Source organism: Micropterus dolomieu, linkage group LG03 (assembly GCF_021292245.1).
Source record: "Micropterus dolomieu isolate WLL.071019.BEF.003 ecotype Adirondacks linkage group LG03, ASM2129224v1, whole genome shotgun sequence".
NCBI lineage: Eukaryota > Metazoa > Chordata > Actinopteri > Centrarchiformes > Centrarchidae > Micropterus > Micropterus dolomieu.
Genome location: NC_060152.1, coordinates 27,858,064 through 27,881,680, shown reverse-complemented (window position 1 = coordinate 27,881,680; position 23,617 = coordinate 27,858,064). Strand labels below are relative to the sequence as shown.

At 40.1% G+C, this 23,617-nt stretch overlaps 2 protein-coding genes across 8 annotated transcripts in view; one reads left to right on the top strand and one right to left on the bottom strand.

Annotated features, from left to right (window-relative positions):
- Window positions 1-7,007, bottom strand: part of dop1a (DOP1 leucine zipper like protein A) — a 31,752-nt gene extending 24,745 nt beyond the window's left edge. For 2 of the 6 annotated variants that reach the window (XM_046045091.1, XM_046045092.1), the window contains exons 1-6: window positions 6,636-6,978; window positions 5,340-5,536; window positions 4,791-4,972; window positions 4,533-4,703; window positions 2,795-2,984; window positions 260-358 (exon numbers count right to left, since the gene is read on the bottom strand). In XM_046045091.1, the coding sequence (XP_045901047.1) occupies window positions 260-358; window positions 2,795-2,984; window positions 4,533-4,703; window positions 4,791-4,972; window positions 5,340-5,477 (780 nt within the window). In that variant the 5' untranslated portion in view covers window positions 5,478-5,536; window positions 6,636-6,978. Of the gene's footprint in view, window positions 1-259; window positions 359-2,794; window positions 2,985-4,532; window positions 4,704-4,790; window positions 4,973-5,339; window positions 5,537-5,855; window positions 5,975-6,147; window positions 6,267-6,635 lie in introns of those variants that run through there. The other 4 variants (XM_046045087.1, XM_046045090.1, XM_046045089.1 and 1 more) reach the window with 4 other exon arrangements.
- A 1,200-nt stretch (window positions 7,008-8,207) lies between these two features.
- The window catches only part of ube3d (ubiquitin protein ligase E3D), a 21,576-nt gene continuing 6,166 nt past the window's right edge, over window positions 8,208-23,617 (top strand). The window contains exons 1-9 of one of the 2 annotated variants that reach the window (XM_046045119.1): window positions 8,208-8,496; window positions 11,624-11,835; window positions 12,362-12,452; window positions 13,120-13,339; window positions 13,948-14,020; window positions 14,104-14,182; window positions 14,531-14,639; window positions 15,907-16,064; window positions 18,768-18,906. In XM_046045119.1, coding sequence (XP_045901075.1) covers window positions 8,405-8,496; window positions 11,624-11,835; window positions 12,362-12,452; window positions 13,120-13,339; window positions 13,948-14,020; window positions 14,104-14,182; window positions 14,531-14,639; window positions 15,907-16,064; window positions 18,768-18,906 — 1,173 coding nt within the window. In that variant the 5' untranslated portion in view covers window positions 8,208-8,404. The remainder of the gene's footprint in view (window positions 8,497-11,623; window positions 11,836-12,361; window positions 12,453-13,119; window positions 13,340-13,947; window positions 14,021-14,103; window positions 14,183-14,530; window positions 14,640-15,906; window positions 16,065-18,767; window positions 18,907-23,617) is intronic. The other variant, XM_046045120.1, reaches the window with a different exon arrangement.

The window sequence follows — 23,617 nt, the reverse complement described above, 5'->3', positions numbered from 1 at the left end:
ATAAAAACGGTGTCCCATAATGTCCCAGAAATGTTTTGAGGTGAAAGATTTAACAAGCTGCCAGCATGAGTCACCACCGTGGCTGTCTGAGTGGCCTCACACACACGCACAACAAAAAAAAGACACACAGACACATGCAGCTAGTTAGATACTTTGGTCTAATCCTAACTGTAAGACCGACACACACATCATTACCATACTGCAGTTGACACACAGGCCTGTAGTGTTAGCCAGACCCCAGTCACACAGCATTCCTTACCTGGCTCATGTGGAAGGGGAAGCAGAAGAGGATCAGGTCCAGGGTGCTCCTCTGCACCAACACACTTGAGTCCTGGACTGAAGTACTGACTGCCTCCACCTGGTGAAAACAGGGACCCACTATTATTCAACCTGGCTATATACATTAAAATGTAGAACATTATATAACAGTACCCTATTAACCCATTTCAATAGACACAGTGATTCAAGTTAAACCTAAGTTTATCAAGATTTTAATTTAATGTTATTGATATTTAAACATTTCATCTGATGAGCTGCTGAGCAAAATACATTGCTCATGTCATTGTTAATAAAAGAATCTTTTATGGGTTAGGTATGTGGACACTACCCCAGACATTGTGGTTTATCTTGTCTGACTACCGTTACCAGCACATGTCACTCCTGGTAATTCTCTTTCTTGAGTAAATTAAAAGGTCCAGTGTGTAATATTTATGAGGATCTAGTGACAGAAATGCAATATAAAGATCCATAACTATGTTTTCAGTGTTCTCTATAGGGGTAAATTTTGCCCGCCATGGCGGTTATAGGTATAAATGTCCATTTTTTAAATCTGGCTTTATATTGACATTTCTAACAATAGGGGGCGCTATATAACACACTTTTAGGAAAAGTCAGAGACTGGGGGACTTCAATATTATATTGAAAAAAAGATAGATACAATCAAAAAACAGGTTAAACAGGGTAAATTTGACCCGTTGGCGGTTCTAGTGTAAACGTAGTGATGAGCGTCTACACTGCCAGAATTCTACAAGAAGAAGAACGTAGAGACAAAATGCGCTCCGAAGTGCTGTTTGTCCGTTTTCAGCTACTGTAGGAACATGGCGGGGCAACATGGTGACGTCCATGCAAGGGGGACCCGCGGTTCTGTAGATATAAATGGCTCATTCTAAGGTAATAGAAACACAACAGTTCATTATGTAAGGTTTATGTACACAGTCATTTTAGCGCTGTTCATGTTGCGCGTTTAGATAAACATTCTATGTTGCTATTGGCAACGCCTTTCCCACTACAGGCATTACACTTGCTCAGCGCAGTGAGTGAAGGAGAGTCTGACGGTGGGGCCTGAGCGATGTGTCCTGGGTTGATTCTGCATCTGACAGCGATCCACTTGAATTAAGTAAACATGCATAAAAGCCGCTGCTCGTAGGTTTTGTGTTGCTACATGATCATCAAAACTAATTCTGCAGTAGTCTAGTTTTTCCCTTTGATAAAGGTGTGTTCGGCAGTCCCTTCAAGAGAGCGTGCGGCTCCCTCGTGTGCTTTTTGACCGGCTATAACTTTTCCAGTTCTATCCATTTTTTAGTAACAGTGATCATTAGGCCTATACATTTTTCCATTGGGTAAAAATCTACTATGAATTTTGGAATTGATAATAATTTTTTTCAAATAAATAGTCTACTTTTATTTGGGCTTTCAGACTTTTATAGCTATGTGTTACTCTCTGGATGCAGAACAGTAAGAACTAGCCGACATTATGAGGCTATTATTAACGCCTATAAAACAACAGTCAGTCTTTTTTGTAAATTGTATGCTGCATTTAAATTCAAGCTGTGTTTAGAATATAACTAGCATTTAACTAAACATTCTGTAAGTGCCTGAAATATGGGGATGGTGTTTATAGGAAATGCACAGCCAATGTGCTAAATGTTTCCCAAAGTGTATTGGAGCAACATGTAGCAGAAATAATCACAAAATCACGGCATTTTTATTGCGGGTAAATTTTACCCGCCATGGCGGTTATACGTATACAACGAACCCTGGTGGTTCTAGTGTTAAAACATACGTATTTTTTAATCCATTAGGTGGTGGGTGAGAATATACAGGCATAATATTTACACCAGATAGAAGTATAAGTATTTGGTTAGCTCAGTTGGTAAAGTGCAAGTCTCTCACCCAGATGGTTGTGTGTTCAAGCCCACGTCGGGAAAATAATTTTTTTCCCCCTCGTCAACAAATTGATAATGAAGGACTGTTTAATATGTTTACAATAACACATGTGCTGCAGTATGTGTGTGTTGCGGTGTTCTGTGATCCGCATCCATCAACCTACAGACACTTTATTATTTCCCCAGTATCTCCAGGCAGAGGACATTTAGGGAATCACGTTTTCTGACGGCTCTTTCAGAGGTGTGTCAAGCAGGCTACAGACTCTTTTTAATGTTGTTTAGAATTTTTCAAAGTAAAAGCTCTCACTTAAACTTGAAATAATGCATTGCTGCAAAAAAAAAAAAAAAACATTCTCACACAACCTCACCACTAGATGTCACTAAATCTTACACACTTATCCTTAAACCTTTAAGCTCTTGACTCTTGTTTTCTAAATTTGCATGTGGACACATATGATAAAACCTGATGAAAACATTGAACTGATGCTAAAGAACCCAAATCACTGAAACGTCAGATTTACTACATAGCATTTTTGGAGGAAGGTGTGCAAACTTTCAGGCCAGGGGCAAGCAATTCTGTCGTTTAGTATTTTGACAATGACTTGTTTGTATTGTAGTATGCTGCGTACCATGAGCTCGATGTCACTGCCTATGACATAGAGCTGGTCCTCCATAGACAGCTTGCGATTGAGGTGCAGCAGAACAAAGGTCACCCCAGGGAGACGCACAGCAGGGCTGGTCAGGATGCTGCCCCACAAGGCACTGTAGAAGGCCGACTGCTCCACTGCTGCGGCCACCTTCTCCAACAGGATGTTGGTTCTATGGAAAACCCAGGACACAGTGAACATGCGTGTCAAGTACACACCAGCACTGACCTCCTAACACACTACCACTGCAGAGTCATGCAGTCCACAAAGTGCAGCTGGCACAAATGAAAATACTTGTTTAAAGCAGCAACACTCTGCTTCACATGTCGTTGGCAGACAGTACTTCCCTCATGCAGAGGTCTTATTGGTCAATTACTAGCGAATAAATTAAGCAGGATGTTGAGCTACTTTAGTTGCAGAAGTGTTATTGCTCCTTGGTCTACACATAAATGCTGTTTCGGGGTTTTCTTTCCATATGGAAACATCACTTAACAGCACAGAGCACACTCATCTAATTGGTAACTAAGCAAAAGATATTAAAAGCACCAGAGAGATACGTCATCCAATGCTTGTGAGCTTTCTCTGAACAGAACACTCACTGCTGTTTATGAAACCATTTAGAAGTCACTGAGAATCTTTTCATTTTCTATTTCCAGTCCCTGAGTGGGAGCTGAGCGCCAGCATCAATACATAATACTGAATTATTTTGGCCAAATAAATTGTATCTGAGAAATCTCAATGAGCGCAAATGAGACACTATTGTGATTTAGGCTGAAAAGACAAAAGAAATGTATGTCTTGTGTGTGAAAACTGAATAATTGAAACAGGAAACAGCAACAGGAGGATGTCAAAATAATGCAACATCCTGTTAAGCCTCTGCAATGTCACAGATGAAATATAAACTCAAAGGAAGAGATATACTAAAACTATAACATATAGAGTATAAATTTAAGTGAAACAAGAGGACAGATACATGATGACCGCTACAAACAGGTACTTTTTACAGGAGACATTTTGACATCGTACCAGGAAAAGCACAGGTGTTACTAATAACATTAATTACATCTGGCATCACTCACTGGGACACTTGGGACACTTAAATCTCTAATGGAGCCATTGTTAATTTTATCAGTCACACCTGTGCTTTTCCTGCTGAAACAAGTTCAAAGGTCTTCTATAAAAAAAAAGTCCTATGATGCAGTCACCCTCTAGGCAAATTACGTCACCGTGGCTTAACCTGTAACTGCAGCACCCCCTAGTGCCTGTGAGACTAATTAAAGGTAACACTGATGAGATAAATCATTTCCCAGCTTTTGCTACATCTGAGATGTCATTCACAACTATGAACAAATGATAATGCAAGTAAATTAATAAATGACATTAATATAAATGTCAACACATATGAAGAAAAAGCATTAGATATCAAGAAAATACTGTAAATTTAGAGACAAATCTCTGCAGGTGATTCCTGGTACCAACACAATAAAAATACAATGTTTTGAAAAACTAACTAGGTTTTTATCTAAGAGACAGGAAGTCTTTGGGCTGTATCTTGATTTTAAAACATTAGTCTTGCAAGGACTCATATCTCATGTATCATTCATCTGAAATCAATTCCCTTCCACATTGTGCTATGAACTGCTTTCTTTCTAATGGCCTGTTCCAATGCCCATGTGCACATTAAAACTTTTGCTTCTCTTTCCATTCTTCTACTTCTCACCTGTCATAATACTCAGAGCCCTCCTCCAGGCCAGGAAGCACACCAGTCAGTAGCCCCTGCAGGCCTGGTTTGAGAGTCTTTCCCAGGGGCAAGTAGTAGGTCTCATAGAGCCCCAGCAGCACAGGCTTCACAGACATAGCAGCGTTGGAGAGTAAAGGGAAGAGCCCAGAGCTGCAGCGAGGAAAAAAAGAGTGATGTCTGATTATAGCTGAAAGCTTTATTTCCAGCAAACTTGCAGCCACTGTACTACAGTTTTACCTATAAAGAAAGAGGTCTTTGGCCAGCCTCTTGGGTCCAATGATCTTGAAGATGATCTCGTAGGTCTCCAAGGCCTTGCGATGGACCCCGCTGGGCAGGGCAGGGTGGAGGCATTGGGCCAGCCGTTTGCCTATCGTCAGCTTCTTGGGAACCACTTGGTATTTTGCATTATTTTGCAAAACCTTAGACAGGGTGTAAAAAACAGTGGACGTGAGGCAACAGTGCAACAACCAGGATTACGTATCTGTGCAATCCGCACAAGATATGACGTAATGCGTTCTCAGACATCTTCATGTCTCTTGTCATGATGTGGTAACTTACTCAAACAAAATGCTTGTTTTTTGTGTATAATTAAACGTTTTTGACATATGCAGTCATGAAAACTTCACGTCTTTATTTTACAACCCATGCAGTTACAGTAGGCTGAATTACAGCAAAGTCTTAAAGTGAGACTTCAGTCTGTATATACATATGCATTTGTGTTTGCCTTCTGACTATAGGTCGTCTAGTGCAGCGTATGTCAAGCTGTGGTCCGTCTGAGCTCATTACCTTGTTGAGTTTGCCCAGTGCCGAGATGAGGTCTGCCCACTCACTGGAGTACTCAAAGTTCTTGAGGGCTTTGTCCACCGCTGCCACATAGTTCCTGTACTTGGAGTCACTGAGCAGCTCCACTTCCTCTGCATTCATTCTCCTTGGCGGGTTATTACGCTAATGTAAAACACCAGGCACACATCTGTACATCACACCTGCAATGAAAGAACACACACAAAAAGAGAAACGGAACAGAAGAAGATGAGAACAAGAAGATCAAAAATACATATTGCTTGTGAGTTATGCAAGCATGAAGATGATCAAACTTTAATCAATCAAGCCAGAGTCTATTAGTCAGTATGAGGTCCAACATCTGGCAGGGTGTCACTGGAGTCAAACCAGTCAGAAGGAGCAAAGGCTGACGTGAACAACCCTTCCTCCATTTGGAAATGAATCAAGATGAGGATTAGACGAGCCACACTACAGATTGGGAAAAGTCAAGTGACACTTTTGTGCTGAGCTTCGCCCACTAACCAAGACAACAGACTCTTTCGTGGTAGACATTTTGACCCCTCACAGCAGGAAAGGTGGAACTGATATCATCAATGATGACTCACTACCAACTGAAGTGGCCCAGGAAACCATATCGCTGAGCCACCAAGCACACACTGCAGCTATTACTAATTAACGTTATTAATCACACCTGAGCTTCTCCTACAGTGACGGGTCAAAATGTCTGCCGTGAAAAGTGTCTATGGCAAATGGACATATAACGTTTGAGAAGCAGCGCTTGGAGTGGAAACAGGTGCCAGTACTCCTCATTCACCTGCTGCCGTGTGTACAGGCTGGATCGGAAAGTGACACTGACGAGCAACTTTATGAGAAGTTGAACCTGTCCGAACAAAAGGCACCCGAACTTTTCCCTTCTCTGTCTCCGCCGACAGGTTGGCGAGAACGGGAACAGGTTGAGCTAACGTTAAGTTAGTTACGGGTGTAACGTTAAAGTGTCAACAACAGAGTAACGATAGAGCAGGTAACACACATACTGGACACCTACGTTAACGGTCAGTGGTGGGAAATTAATATAAACGCATCTTTTAGCTAAGGAAAACACTTGCAACACCTTAATAACCGCGTTAGCTTACTGCCGTTTTAATGTGTGCGTGAGAAATAAACTGATCAAGTAACGATTTAACGCTAGCTAACAGCTAACGTTACCTTGTCACTAACGTTAGCTAACCTAGGTGAGGTGATGTCAGCTAACGAACATGGCATTTTATAACGTTAAATATTTAAGCTAACGTAAAAGCTTACCGTTTTAGGATATTGGCCAGCAACTGTCATTCAATCATGTGCCCGGTTCGCCGAGTAAAGACGGCTGACAGCGTCAATAATATGCCTAGCAGGCTAGCTAACGTTGGGAGCAGGTTGTTTAAATGATGGAGAAACAGGGCCCGGCTCCGATGTCACCCGTTAATACGACCTCAGGTCTCTCGACAAGGAGGCTTTGAAAACAGATAACAGGGGATTATAATCTTGTTTCTCTTAGTGTGGTCGCGCAGTGTGTAAATAAACAGTGACCAGCGCATCAGTAGCTTCCTGTACCAGAGATACAAAGGGAGACGATTGACAGCTCCCAGACTGCACTGCAGATTAGCTGAGGACTGCTCCAATCTTCCGCCTCTCTGCTCTGTGAAGTCACCCACAGTTACAGCGAAGAATATCGAAAGTTAAGTGAGCTGCCTTCAATATAAAAGACACAATTTTATTTACTTTCCCATTTGAAAAATTCAATTTTGACTAAAGCAATTGCAGCGTCTTTGATGTGTTGTAATGTTTTACTAAAATGGTTCAACTGTTAAAAAACAAAAAACAAAATACTTCTCAGCACAAGTACATTGTTATATGCATTAAAATATTTGTTATCAAAATAATAACAACAAATAATAGTAACAAAGTCGTTTTTCAATCATTTTGTTTGGCTTGAGCAGGGTTGGACCACCAGGGCCCCCAAAACCTTCGAGTTCACTAAACGTCAGTTGGTGTTGGTTATTTTAAATACCTGCACCACTGAAGTATTGTCTGAGGTCCGGCATTACTGGCTCATCTTACAGGGGCCTTGAGTCAAAATCTATTTGTAATTCATTATTTTAGTTGTATTCACATGGTGCATATTCCTAAATGGCTAACGGGTGCCGCAAATACACAAAACAAAAGTAGTCAGTATGTTTCAAAAGGGGGGTCTGTCTTCTCACAAGCTGTCCATACACTTTTCTACCCTCTCCACCGGCAGAGACAGAGTATGGAAAAGGTCGAGTGACGATGCATACGCCAACATGTGAATGGGGAGTACTGGTCACAGTGCTGACAAAATAATGCTGGTAACCCTGGAGTGCTGGCTTGGTGGGCCCAGACTGCATAGGGCAGTCTGGAAAATAATAATAAAATCAAGAAAGTACCTAGTTTTATGTATCATGGGGTGGGGTATTACAACCCACCCCACCCCGGTCAGCCAATGTTTAGCTAGCTGTATTATCATAGTGGTTTGAAATTAGAAAGGAAGAAATGCATCACGTGTTGCCTAAGAAAGTACATTTCAATCTAATAAGTCAAATAATCCTATCTAGTATAGATACTAAACAAAAAATGATCTTGGTCAAAAACTTTACTTTCTTACCTCAATCTGTTTTTTCTCTATATATTCTGAATGCACCTCTTTCCAGACTTGATAACCACCATGTCTGATCGGGAAGGAATTAGGTAAATACTTACATGATCACCTAACTTCTATCTTATCTCTATTTGGTGGAATTGGTGTTGTAATGTTACAACCACACCCGGGCTCCCCTACTTTTATTTTTAAATGTGTGACCGGATGCGCTCTTCATACTATGGTGATCTTGACAGCGGCTGTATCGTCACGCTGCAGACAAGTATCGACCTCTGGATTCTGCTAAATCAGATAAATGTACTTTTATGTTAGTTTTACTTTTAATACTGTGCTAATCAGAGTCACCAGGCTGCAGCGAGTACTGATTAGTGCATGATTTATTTTTATTCTGTCTGAACATTGCGCTGCCTCAATGGCAGACTTGGAGTTTACATCCCAAACACATGGAGTCGGCGTCTTCATAGAGCTGAGAAAGAGGCTTCAGAGTGGACTGCTTATTGTCGGGTAATTATTTTGATAGATAGCAAACGGTTACAGTTAAGTAACGTTATTCTGTTAAGTGCTATTATTCAATTTCTTGGCAAGTTATACAAGCTAGGCTAGCTAAGAGCATTAGCTAACTTAGCCCGATAAATGCACAACGGTGGAGGCCTGCCTGCAGAGATAAGTTAGATAAATGTGTACTGATGCTGCAGTTTCTCAACAGATAAGTTGCTAAATGTTATGCCTGTTGTTTCAGTGACATGTTCAAAACTCCAATGTTGGCTAACTATTGTTATGAAACTGTTTTCGCCACATTGTTTCATGCCAGTTTTGTTGAACACTCTGTTGAGCAAAGTCGCATCAGGTAACAACTCTTACCATATTTCTAATATGAATATGTCCACGATCCTCAAAGACTCTAGCTCTATATTTCTTTTTTATACAGTCTATGATCTTGACAGTAGAAAAATAGTCCCTCGGTGACATAAAGCTTTAATATGTTTGTAAAGTTCTGTCTCTACCTCGACCCCAAAAGATGGCAAATTAAATGATTTGTCATATTTTTATTTCCATGGAATATCACAGATGTATAAAATAGACTGCACGCCAGGCATGCAAACTGTTCTTGTCTGTATACTTAAGGTTTTGTTTCCAGAAAACTGTGGTTTCTGTGCATTGTATATGTAAACATTTTAGAAAAGTAGCAAATTGCTCCATGAAGAGAGTCATTGGTGGGAAGTAAGCAAAGTGCATTGACTTGACTCTGTACTTCAGTACAATTTTGAAGTGCGTGTACTTATTTGAGTATTTACATTGAATGTTACCTTGTACTTCTACTCCTGCATCTCAAAGGAAACATGTCATGCCACTATATGAATTTGACAGCCATAGTTAGTTACTTTTCAGGTTTTCCACGCAAAACATCAAATCCTTTTTTAGTATAGAATATCCTACTAATATCTAAAATATCCTATTTTAGATTAAATTACGCAACAGTATTAAGTTGTTGAATTACAAATTTAAAGTGCTATAAATTATCTTAATGTAATTTTATAACTATTTTATTTTTAGTGCATTAGGTACAATTTGGGCTGATGTACATTAACGCCAGCATCTTCCAAGGTCATATAATGCATTGTACCCAGTGTGTCCATGCTTCACACACTCAGCAGAAGTATAAGTAAAGGCATACCTAAATAAGGATAATTATTTTTATTATTTATAAGTTCCTACTCTTAAAAAAATATATCTATAGTGTGTGTTTGTAAAACACATGGTAAACTTTGTCTTTGAAAAGGGCCAAATCAATAAAGGAAATTTCATATTATTATAATTACAATTAATTATACATGTGTAATATAGCAAAGCGCTGGTCTCTGTTTCATGTAGTACATCTCTAACATCACTAGATGGGGTTAATGAGATTTGAAAGGGAGTAAAGAGAGCCCTGCTTCTCTTCCCCGTCTCCCAAAGTAGTCAATGCTCTGTGGTGAGTGACTTGAAAATAGACCTGGAGACTTAAAAGTCCCTGGTACTCTTGGTCTAAAAGCGCCTTTTGTACCCAACTACATTTTACTCAACTAATACAGGGCTGAAAGTTATGTGAAGATTAGTAGAGCTGAAGTTGAACATTTCTCCTATAAAGGAGATGCAATAAGGCAGCCAGACATTCAGAGTACAACTATACATGGTCAATGTTAATAGTGCCATAAGAAAAACATAATATACTTACAAAATATGTAATATGATAAACTCCATTGGAGTGATTCCCTATATAACCAGAGAAAGTGCTTAGCCTGCATCCAGGTTTTTCAGCAAGGTTAATTGTGCTTCTCTGTTAATGGTGTTGATGAACTTAGACATTATTCAGTGCTTCCTTTATCAGAGACAGCTGCAGCCAGCAGAAGGAAGAGGTGCTATTTATGATTGTAGTAGTATTATTTATTCTAGGTCTTTAGTTTACTGGGCCCATTTCTGCAGAGAACAGTCACTGCACACTTATTTATACTATGATCTTTCCACCCACGGTTCTTGACAGAGAAAATAAGTTTTCCTGCACCTTAGACTGTATATAAATATACATGTATTATTTACATATTTAATAAGAATGAAGTTCTGCACTAAAGACTGACTCATTAATCACTGTATTGAAACATTGACTAATCCTCCTGAATCCATATTTGTATGATTTGATGTTGCCAAGTTTTGGGGATATTGTTCTTTTTTTTGTTCACTTATTATGCATCAAGTAGTATGAACAGACTATGAAATGATCCAGCCTCCTTTTGTTGAGAGGTTGTAATACTTAAGAGAGAGGGATACGAAGACCAATACCACTCTCGTGTCTGTCCGTTCCATATAAGACTACAGCCAGCAGCTGGCTGTAGTCTTATATGCTCATAAAGACTGGAAATAGGACCAAACAGCTAGTGTGGTTCTGTTCGAAGATAACAAAATCCGCCTACCAGCAACTCTAATTTGTAATTTAACGAGGGGTTGTTGCTGGCAGCAAGTTGTGGTTTTACAGGGGTAATGTGGATGACTTTGTCTTGGCCTGTTACTACAGGATCCAGGCTAGGTGTTTCCAGTCTTTATGCTAAGCTAAGCTAACCATCTCCTGGCTAGTTTCATATGTAGCATACAGATATCAGAGTAGCGCTGGATGATATGGCCAAAAATGTTATCACGATAAAAAGTTTCATATCTTTCGATATCAAGATATAAGTATCAAATCGTTATTTCTTTGGAGTTTAAAGGCAGATTTTTGCTTCTGGGTGACACTTGAGGCCAAACAGTGGATCACTTCACAAATCTGAGGTGGGACATTCAAAACAATTATGATAAAATCTTTTTCAACAAATATGCATGATTTCAGTCCTTTTTCCTCAACAAAATAAACATCTTAATAAATAAAATAAAAAATCGTAGTTCGTGTGTTCGTATGATTCCAGTAAATAAAATCAAACATTTATTGAACATTTGTTATTATTGAAAAAATTATATCGTGATAATTATTGTTTTACATCAGAGGTACTGATCTTCTCTAACTCTAGGCAAGGGAAAGGCAAATCAGCATGTTTCTTCTATTTCTTGGGTGGGTTCCTTTAAACCTCTGTGTGTAAAGTGTCCGCTCGCATCTGCTCTCCAGGAAAGATGTGGCCAGAAGTCCTGCAGACGTGGTCGTGACTGGTGGAGATTCCTCTCTCCTAATCCGGACTCCCAGAGGCGAGCTGAGCCTGACTTTGCCAGCAGGAGTGACCTTCGAGCAGGGATCCTGCATTCCGACACCTGCAGGAGAATCCTGCAGAGAGGAGCTACATTTCAGACTGCGCATCAGTGTCGCACGAAGGACAGACGAAGGTAATTTCGAGGAGAACACATGCAGACGCATGCAACCTCCCCTTGCTCCACTAGACTCTTCTGTGCCAGGGCAAGAACAACGTCTTTGGTAGCTATTTAGAGCTGGCTGTCTATTCTGAATTAATTGGATTGAGTCACTTGGTCATCTGAGACAGTGAAGGTGTAAATTTTTCTCTCGGGATCCTCAATGGACCACAAGCAACTGAACGTCAGAGTCGTGAGAATACTCCCTTAAGTTTTGGGTTGATCTCCTATCATCAAAGAGTACCCCGGGGTCATTGCATAATACCCCAAAACTCCATCTTTTGGCCTTCCCTGAGATTTGTTTTGTCACTCCTCGCACAAGAGGAAAGTGAAGCTGAGGACTGTCATTGTCAAATCCAATCAAAACCAGAATGATTGCCTGCTACCTAGCCAAGCCAGCTTCCCCACCCAGTATTTTATCGATTTTGTACTCCGTAGTACAAGGTTACTGCCCTTTCACCAAATCTGGATAATTTATTTATTTGTCTTTGGCCCTCCACAGAGACGTCTGACAGCGTGATGGAGACACTCCGGGCAAAAGAGACTTATTGCTTCTGCTGCCAGGGCTGCACGACCAGGCTGCTGGAGGACAGGTGAGGGGCAGACGGACGAGGAAGAGCATCAGTGGGCGTTTATTGATGGCGTGACCCAGCAGTAGAAGTGATAGTCTGGGGGGAGGACTTGATGGATAGAGCTGGAGCGCAGTCCACAGTTGTCAACCTGACTGGGTTAGAGTTATAGAGTCGGTGTGACGTAAAGGTCTACCTATTAAAAAAAAAACCAATTGTTTCTTACCTTGCGGTGGTTCAGCTGGACAGTGGCATTGTTGTTATTGCCTTAAGTGTATAGCTTTCTATGGTCAGCAATGTGACATGCTGAAAATTGCAGTAGCTGCATTACCCAGACCCTTGGCCTCTGGCTATGTTTCCCAGCAATAACCTACTAAAAGTATTTTTTGCTCTCAACAAGGGCTGGGGAAAGTAAAAATGTCAGAAGTGTGTGGAGCAAGTAAAGGTTATAATTTCAACAACATTATGCTTTGTAGCAATATGTGGCTGCTTAGCGGTTTTAATACTACCATTGATGGAAACCTCACAAAGTCTCCTCTACCAGATTTTTTTATTTAGCCTAAAACGGTGCATACTAAAAGCTCTATAAAAAGCACTATATAAATGTAAGTGGTGGTATGTTATTAGATATTGTGGACAATAATACAAAGAAAACCGGTAATTGTTTTGACCCCCCCCCTTTCTTCTTCAGAGTGTTTAAGCGAGTGCTTCCTCTCCCTAATGGCAACTGGAACGCTATCGTGGACGACTGGTGTTGCCACCCAGATCCGTTCGCTAAGAAGCTGCTGCCCCGAACAGAGGATTGTTTACTGGGCGACACCTTCCTCCTCCTATCTAGAGATAGTAGCTGTGGACAGACTCTCACAGAGGAAGTGAGCCCTGTTGGCTCAGAGGACAGTCAAGATCCAAAGGTGAGGGACGTGCAAAGAAAAACAGCCAGTGTGCTCATTTTATTCTTAGAAGGAAGACAAAACCTTTAAACCAGCAATTCAGAGAGTTTGTTTTAGACAAATAAGCCTGGATGAAAGAATGATTACTATGGTTGGCCAATAGATTGTAAGAATTATATCAATAAAAACATCAGCCCTAGCTGCAGTGAGGGAGAAAGTGGTGAAAGCACTAAATGGTCAGTACCAGATTTTTTTTTAAATAAAAGGCAAACATTGTATTGAAAGTTGTATCATACAGTATACTCACCCACACAGACACACACTCCTCAGACGGCTGCGTCAGTGAGTCAAACTCTAGCACTCCGTAGATGAGGATTAATCTCCCTTTCCCTCTATTACTCATTCTCTGTACGGGTGGCCCTCTTTGCAGTGATGAGAAATGGAAACGGAGGCAGATACAAAGAGCAGGAAAACAAATGAATGATGATCTGCCTGCCGTGTATATCTCTGTCTGTCTTCCACCTCTTCTGTCTTCCATCATGGTTATAGTGGCTATTGATTGCGGTTTGTAAACAGCTGAGCTAAAGATGGCCGTGCGTTGTGGTTTTTTTACTTTTTGTTGCGGACAGAAACCCTGCCGTCGTCTGGCACTCGTCTCCTGCAAGAGCTGTTCATCAGTGCTGGGAGAGGCTGTCGCACCAGGTATAAATCACTCTGACAGATTTTCCTAAATAATCATCATTATTCTATCGTGCAAATGAGCCTTTCTCCATTGTATCTTACAGAGACCCTGAAACTGTACATCACACAGGTGGTGGTGGAGCCCGCTGTGGGAGACAGACAGCCAGAAGCTTCACTTAACAGGCAGGTTTTTATCCAGGCTTCTCTTGGTGAAAGTTAGGAAACTGTAGCTGTTAAAGCATATGCAGTCCTTCTGGGCTTACCATTGTGACTATAAATCGGGTCATTTGTGAGCATGAGACTGACGTAGTCTCACCCGATATCTTGACACACAACTGATTCCAGCACTGATTAAATATTTGAAAAAGACATGTTAAAATTGTCTGATTTAAACATAGAATCATACGCATGACCATAAAAAGTAGCATGTTCTTCCATAACTTTATCTTGGAGATGTTTGGTTAAAGTGAAAGTTAATATACTCTGTGGACTACATCTGTAAAATGAATGAACGTTGTCATTTTTTGACAGACCTCTTTTCCTGGAGAGGGTTATAGCAGCCAGGCTGCTGGGGCTGTCCAACTCTATGAGCACCTTCCACTTCTCCGTCCAGACTCCTGATGGGAAGGCTTTCTTATTGGTAAGAACAAGCTGGCATAATCACAGAAACCTATGACATTTGAGTAAAAATAGAATCCTCAGTCATTTGATAAATGGGGAAAGCGTGATGTGGCAGGTTCTTCAAACGACGTGAAAAGCGGCTTGACTGTGATTCTAGTGTTGTTGAGCGCACTGACAGGCTTTTAGCTTCTTTAAAATCAGCTACAAGTGGATAATTACCAGTGGCAGGAACAGGAACACACCTCTGCAATAAAAAGAATTGGAACTGTCCAAAAAGCCAATAATTCAGGACCAGAATTGTTTTTTATGTACAGCAAGTTTGAGTGTAAAATGTTTAGTGATTGACTGACGTGGTTTATATTCCAATATTGATATTATTTTAACTGAAGCTGGCAGGTGTTTTTTTTTTTTAAATTTTTTATTTGCTCGTACATTTTGTCGCACCATTTGCGTAACATAAAATGTCCAAAGTATTCCAGTTTTCCACCAATTGTGTTTTTGTCAGGCTTTAAACTGTAGGACATTAAAACTCCTCACTAAAACTGTTGATAGTAATAAAAATATAATTACCCCTTATGTGAACTGGGACCAAAGTGGACCAAATTATTTAATGTATATAAACTCAAATATAAAATAAGTAACCTGCGTCATATCAGAGATGGATGACATGCTATTTAACCCATGTGTTTTATTGGAACTTCCTCATAGCAGTATGAGGAAAAATAATAGTAATAATTGTAAAATCAACACTTTTTTTAATTGTTCTTACCCTCTGACCTCATTAAAGTCCAATATATAGAACAGTATTAAATTACTTCCATTTGCCACAAACTGATTCAGAAGTAATTTACAGACAAAAACATGCACAGAATGTTATACAGACCTTTGAACAAACTCTTATAAAACTCCAAAAATGGATATCAAAACAGAAACTGCGGGATTTGGTAGAGGTATTGCTGTATGTAAAGTGTAGTCACAGATATATGGCATATGAAAAACACATTTTCACAGCTAAAAAAATTATTTTCTGTAGCGGATTTTAAGTTTTATAGAATTAGGGAAAGTCATGAAGTCTAAAAGTGATAAAAGAATATTTAGTGTGTTTATTGAGCGACCCAAAGGAAAATATGAGGGTCATTAAAAGCACATTATCGTCCCAAAGTATCACTCTAATCCCGGCGTGCATGAGTGGATTCACAGAGTTCATGTGAGTGTGATACCTTCGCCGGCATGACATCTGGCATGTGTATCTCAAGTGTTAAGTAACCTGTCCGCTCCTCCTGTAGCTCTGGCTGCTGAACAGCGACTCCATCGTGGCATCAGTCCCAGAGACATGTGTCGGGGGCGAGGGGTCTATCGGCTCCTCTTCTCTTCAAACTCCATCAAGCAGAGCCCTGAAACTCCTCTACACCGTCTGCTCTGACACAGGCATCCAGCAGAGAGAGTAAGCGAGGGCACTTACCACATTCCCCCCCTCCCTTCAGTCTTTGTTTTCCTATTCCTAATCTTATCCTTTCATCTTTCCAACACACCCTCTCAATCACCACCTGTCTTGGCCTACTGCGAGGGATAAAAGACTACTTTGTCGGTGAACAGATTTTACGTCTTAATAGAACACTTTGCTCAAGGATCCCTGCTCAGACATAATTGTCTGTTATTTTGCGAATGAGATTGACATCAAAGTTGTTCAGTGTTGTCCGTTGTGTAAGCCACACTCGTCCTTGTTGCACATACAGGGGATGTTGTTTAGACTGAAGCGAGGCTCTGTGTACCTTGCTGTGATGCATCAGAGAGGTGTAGGTGGATGTGCTGCTGTGGTTATCTGTGTTCAGTACAGCAGCACCCCACTGGAGAGGCCTTCCTCCCTCATTATTTTCACCTGAATCAGCACTCTGCTTTTCTCCGTCCTCCTCCTCTTCCCTGCAGCCGTGCAGAGCGAAGGCAGCAAAGGGAGGTTTTGTTGTCTGAACCATTTTTGACAGCCCCACTGGCTGACAGACAGAGAAAGGGTAATTAGAGGCAAAAGGAAAGGAGCAAGGCTTGTATTCTTAGTCAAAGCAGTAAGAGTGTATTATAAAGACATGATAAACTGCATGAGCTGGGAGAAACTGTTTCACCCTAGGTGCATGCTGGGTACCAAGGGAGATGACACCCTTGTAAAGCGAGCCATGACAGCAACTTTTAACTGGAGCACTGCTCTTTTTTTCTGAATAAGAATTAACACCTCTGAGTTTTAGCTTTTCACTTATTGTATCAATTATTTCAGACAGCAGATGTAATTTTAACCCCTGCCAGAAATAAAACAAAACAAACATCTGCTCTTCCACAGTCATTACCTTTTTGGCCTTAGAGTTGGTGATTGTTACAGTCGGACTTTTTTAGAGCAATACGGAATTGATATTTGAGTGTTACAAAATCTGACGGTGTGTCAGCCAGATTCATATTTTTACATGAACACAAGATACATAAACATTTTTGATAAAGATCCCCAAAATGTGTATTTTCAAAGAATCGATATCAAGATAGGTACTGAGCTGGATATTTTACACATGAAAAATTAACTTTTCACTGCTCTCTGGTGGACAAACTATGTAATGGTGACACTGTTTCTAAATGACAGTCAGCTGAAAATTAGCGAGACATTGACTGATAATCAGAAGGAAATTTATGGCCAAGTAGTGTTTTACATATACGAGGAATTTGCTTTGGTGATAAGGTGCTACACGTAGACAAACGTACAGTTGACATAAATAAATGTAGAAATATATAAATATGGAATAGACAATGCAAGTTATATAAATATAAGAAAATAAATTTAGAAAAATAATACAACTCAAGAAAGAACGTCACAGATATTTACATGTGCATTATTTTGGGTTTGTGTTGTGCAGACGTATTGCAATGAAAAATATAAATTGACAATATAAAAATATACAACAAAGATTAACAATTAACAACAAATATGTGCAATGTGCCAGGTTTGTGCATGATATGAAATTAAATATTATTTACCTGTGCAGAGACATTTAAACCAAAAAGCGGAATTGTAGCCCGTCTGCGACGAGTATTATTAGGGCCACTGTTAGAAATAAATGGCAATAATCTGAGATTTCGAGAAATAGAAAGAGGGGGAAAAAAGTTGTATTATATGACAATCAAGTCATAATAGAAGAGGATGCCTCGAGTCATATGTGCATGCACCCCCTGCTTAATGTGTTCCCTCCAATGTTGAAAAGAAATCACTCAGAGATCACTCATCTCTGACATTTTAAATTAAATGTTATGCCTGGGGAGCTGAATTCCCTGGATGGTGGCCCTCTTATTTGGGGATACAGTCAGTTACGGTCGACTGCAGCTAGAGGTTGCAGTATGTGTTGTTAAAACTGCCAATAATTTGCTGGAGAATCAGTGAGCCAATGCCTTAGTGGATTATGCTTGTCACTAATGACAGTGACTTGATTATGTGTTAAGCGAAAGTCGCTGGCACCATCACAGTCCAGCACAAGGGGAATGAGGTCTCATGGATATGGAATTGGAGTCTTATGTATGTTTCCTTAGAATCTAATTCTGATATGAGTAATCAAACTTTGGTGTAGATGGCATTAACTACGTTCACATGCACAGTGAATTGTGATGTTGACTGGTTTGGGTCAATATGTACACAGCATAACTTGATTAGATTTTCTGTGTAAACAGCTTAACCTGATTAAGACACCATTTGTTGAGAGGCTAATTTTTCATGCATGTAAACATAGCAGTAGTGTTTCCTCAGTGTGATGTCTTAAGTAGAGCTGGCTAAACTTTGAGGAGACTTTTCCCTCTCAGGAGCTGCACAGATGGCTAAATGTCACCTAAACAAACTGGATCAGCACCGCACACTGACAGAACATCAATCTTTCTTCTCTTAGTCACTCTTCCTCTTCTCCTTTCAGTCCCCTCTTCTTCTCATCTCAAACACCGATATAAATTGATGCTACACACAACATCAATCCACTTTTATGTATACCTAGTTATGTAGTTCGGTTTACAGTTAAAACAACTTAATTAAAACGTCAGGACAAATGCTTCAACGTGGGATTTACAGCAGCTATTCTTGGTTGTGTATTGCTGTGTCAGTCATTATAAATCACTCTTACTGTGTTTTCAGCATCGTTACAAGTTGGGAGGTCAATGCCATAGGACATCCTGTGGTACTGCCGCTGAAGGTGTGCGAGGAGCTGCTGCAAGTGATGGATGACAGCAAATCTACTCTTCCTGCGTCTATGCGTTGCATGAGGTCCTATGAGGTGAGACAGTTACTGTGTACCCTAACGGGCAACAGATGATGACAAAGTCAGTTTCGATCCTTGGCGTAGCCTCATATTTTTTTAATATCTGTAAAATGTTTACCCTGATAGTGTGTGATATAAGCAGAGAGACGCTGAAAGTTTTTTGTTGAGCAGCTCAGTGTGGATTTTTTTTTTAGCTTATTTCACTTACTTATTACTTACAGCACCTTTTTCCATTATTCATTGCTTGACAGTGTTTTCTGCCCCGCCTTCATTAATTTCATGATTCAGAGCTTTCAGTTAACAGCTTCGCTTTAGGGATTATGTGGGTCAAATGTAATGTATTACTTTTGTCCGCCTTATTCCAGCTTCTATACACCTGTAATGGTGCGAAATGTGTATATTTAGCCCACGTTGCCAAGGAAAACCCTTTGACTAGAAAATAGGAGGTGTTAACTTTGCTGACAGCTCTATTCTCCTAAGCCCTTTTAAACATAGTGACAGGGGTAATTAGCATCATTATCCTCCACTTCCTCCTCAGAAAGTTTAAGAAGTGATTTGGTACCACTTAAACAAGTTTTCCATCTGCTAAAAAATAGCTGGAGTAATATACGGTGAGCAAATCTTTGCGAATGAAATCTGCTGTTGTACATCATGTGAAGAATCATTTGTAAGCCTAGGCAGGGGGTCCAAGTGAAGGCAGGGGGTGTTCACTTGAAGGCTTGGAGTCTTTCTTAATTTAAAGGGACTGGAGTAATGCATGTTGAAAGAATGCTTGGATGTGGGGAAAAATAACAAAGTAAGTGAGAGACTCAGCATTTAAAGAGTTTGGAGGACGGAATCTTGTTCTAGCATTTGCAAAACCAGCAAAAGTGGAGGAAATGCATTAAACTGTGTTTTTCTGCTCTAATTTAAGCCGCAATTGTTAGCATGTCCTGGCTAACTACAGTAGTAACCTAGCATCACCTTTAAGGCCTAGAGTTTGCTTATCCTTAACTAACTACTTACATTTGTGGGAGTAACATAAATGTAAATGCTCCGTATTTGTATAGCGCCAATCTAGTCTTTTCGACCACTTTTACACTACATCTGCATTCACCATTCACACACACTCATTCATACACTGAGCCTAAGTGCTCAAACAGAAACTAACATTCACAGATTCATACACTGGCAGAACAGCCGCCCCCGTTACATTACATTAGGTTACAGATTAGGCAAAAAAATTAACCCTTCAATAACAATTGTTAGTCCTCATCCTAAAAGAAAAATATGAACAGGTATGAAGCTAATATTAGCTCAGTTAGTTAGCTACAGCTAATAAAATGTGCCAGCAACAGTTGCCATTTCAGGTGTCAAAATCGACAGTTGTCTGCTAGAAATGCATTTTTTGTTTACCTCTGTCAGAAGATAAAAAAAGACTGAATTTTGATCGGTAAAACTGCCGGTAATAATAATGTGGTGATAAGCAGTACTGTTTTCTGAGATAACTACATGACAGCGGTGGGGCGGCTGTGGCTCAGGAGGTAGAGCGGGTTGGCTGTTAATCGGAAGGTCGGCGGTTCGATCCCTGGCTCCCCCTGGTTGCTCCCCCTTGGGCAAGATACTGAACCCCGATTTGCCCCTGGCGGCTGTTCCGCCAGTGTATGAATGAGTGTGAATGTTAGTTTCCGTTTGAGCACTTAGGCTCAGTGTATGAATGTGTGTGACTGGTGAATGCAGATGTGTAAAAGCGCTTTGAGTGGTCGAAAAGAAAGGCGCTATACAAGTACGGAGCATTTACATTTTACATTTACATTTGGGTGGGGGGGAGAAATTAGGCTCTACTGAAATGGAGATGGCTACATATAGACGAACCAGACAGGACACTGTATCTGTCTGGTGGTGGATGTGGTTACAGCTGTAAAGAGAGTGTAATAAATTGACACACTTGAACACATCCTAAAAGTTTGTGCTATAGGCAGCAGAGGACAGGAAGGTAATGTGATCGAGGGGCCATCTAGTGTTACCGCAGATGATCTCAGAGCATCAGTCCCTGTTTAAAACACTGTTTGAAAACTACTTTGGTGCCCAGAGTGTCAGAAGAGAGGGACCAGCATGCAGTGGGGTGGCAGAAGCTTAATATGATCTGAAGAGTTGCATCTGTTAGAGTCGATGAGATGGAGATGCGAGAGAGAAAGGGGAACACAGGGTGGGTGCTGTTAGCTGTGGTTTTTCATCTGTTTGCTTTCAAAGGCTCAAGTGAGCAAAAGCCTTCTTGAGATGAACAATTGACATTACCATTCACAATCACTTCTGCCTCATTTTAAAGGAATATTTTATATTGTGTGCTTTTGGTCAGTATTTTTAATGGCAAAGATAACATTGTTGTAATTCAGTTCAGTTTTATTTATATAGCGCCAGTTCATAACAGAAGTTATCTCATTGCACTTTTCATATAGAGCAGGTCTAGACTGCACTTTATAATAATTTACAGAAACCCAACAATTCCCATCATGAGCAAGCACTTGGCACTTGAGCAGAACCTAGGCGGGCTAACTGCTCCTACCGGTTGGGTTGAGAGGGAGGGGGGAGACAGAGATCGAGAGATTTGGGGGTCCATACCAAACAAACATATTTTCTTACAACAAGATTTTTAGGCCAGTGCATCAGTGCAGCACTACAATACTTGATTATAATGCTTTGCTGTCATACATTTTAGATTCATTAAAAATTTTCTTCTGCTTGTATTTCTCTATATTTCCCTTGGCCATGTTGCAAATTCCATAATATTTCGATTAATATGTCAGTATGGACATGCTACACATCGTTAGATTGGTTAGATTCTCCACAATTGAATAGTTCAGTTCATTTAACGGAAACAACAAGCCCCAAAGTCTAATTCATATAAATTTACTAGTGTATGTAGTGATGGGAAAAGTCACTCTTCTGAAAGACTCGAGTCACCAAATCTCGTTCATTATAATTAACTAATCTTTTTTTGTGTCATTTCGTTCATTTTAACTGGGCTGGTTATGGCGGCGCTGCAGCCCTCTAGTGGGCGATTCTTAAAAAAAAAAAAAAAAAAAAACAGCGCAGTTCTCAAACAGGGAAGGCTGCCTGGCTTGCTCTAATTGACAAAGTATAATGCACAAATTCACCTCTTGATCTTTCTGTATCATGGTTCTATAAAGGCCCATGGAGCCACAACCAAATTCAAAACATGTAAAAACCACAGAAATGTTGTCAATATTCGATTAAGCCACTACTCGGGCTAAATCCATTTTCACAATCTTTCTTGAGTTTACAACCACAACAGCCATATGTGTGTATATAATTACATATCATTATATCTCTAAAGTGCTCATTCATACACTAGCCTAACGTCCGTATCCAGTAAAATGTATATATTAACATCAGATTTGCAGGGAATATATTGAAGTAATAAGCTTGACACACTAGATGAATAAAATGCACTCTTATTAAAATTTAATAATAATTTCAAACACTGCAGGTTCACCAGTGAGGAGCGGTGAAACAACAGCACGGCTCTGACGATAAATAAAAAGTAAAGGACCCATGTGAGCGCTGAATGATTAGTTCATTCCTGCTCCACAGTAATGTGGAGCAGGAATGAACTAATCATTCAGCGCTGTCACGTGAAAAATGAACGACTCAAACCCAGAGACCCACAGTTGAGAGTCGTGAACTAATCAATTCTGTTTCCTGTGCTGACGGAGACCTTGCAGCTGCTGTGTAACGAATGAACGTAAGAGACTATTCACGCATGCGTGAAAATGAACGAATTACTCACTGAGACAACCCGAGTCACATACAAATTAGGTCAAATGAACGAAACGTTCTATGAACGACATAACACTAAGCGTAACCGGCATAGTACAAGAGGCAGGAAAAAAGTGCAGACTCCCGTTACCTTTGAAGCACTCCTGAAGTCCAAATGTTTCCGTTCCTTGATTACTTATATTCCTTTAGTCTGTAATATTCCACCGATCAAAAGAATCAAAACAGCTTTTCATAAAAATTAATCCTAGTTATGAATACTGTCATGTGAAGCCCATTGCTCTCTGTCTGCTAACTTCTGCCACACTTCTCTCATCCTGCGCCGTGTTGTTGGGTATATTTATTTTCATTACGTTGCTGCCTATAAAATAAAAGTGCATCAGCCTCAGTCGGAGCTAGATCAAATGAATGATGTGTATTTGATATTATAGTAATAATCATACAGTTTGAAATAAATAAAGTGTTTCATAGTAGCCTATTTAGGTTTTGTGCTAGAGGAATTAAAGGCCTGTCCCAAATATAGGCAGGGTCAAATACAGTGCCTTGCGAAAGTATTCGGCCCCCTTGAACTTTTCGACCTTTTGCCACATTTCAGGCTTCAAACATAAAGATATAAAACTGTAATTTTTTGTGAAGAATCAACAACAAGTGGGACACAATCATGAAGTGGAACGAAATTTATTGGATATTTCAAACCTTTTTAACAAATAAAAAACTGAAAAATTGGGCGTGCAAAATTATTCAGCCCCTTTACTTTCAGTGCAGCAAACTCTCCAGAAGTTCAGTGAGGATCTCTGAATGATCAAATGTTGACCTAAATGACTAATGATGATAATTAGAATCCACCTGTGTGAAATCAAGTCTCCGTATAAATGCACCTGCTCTGTGATAGTCTCAGAGGTCCGTTTAAAGCGCAGAGAGCATCACGAAGAACAAGGAACACACCAGG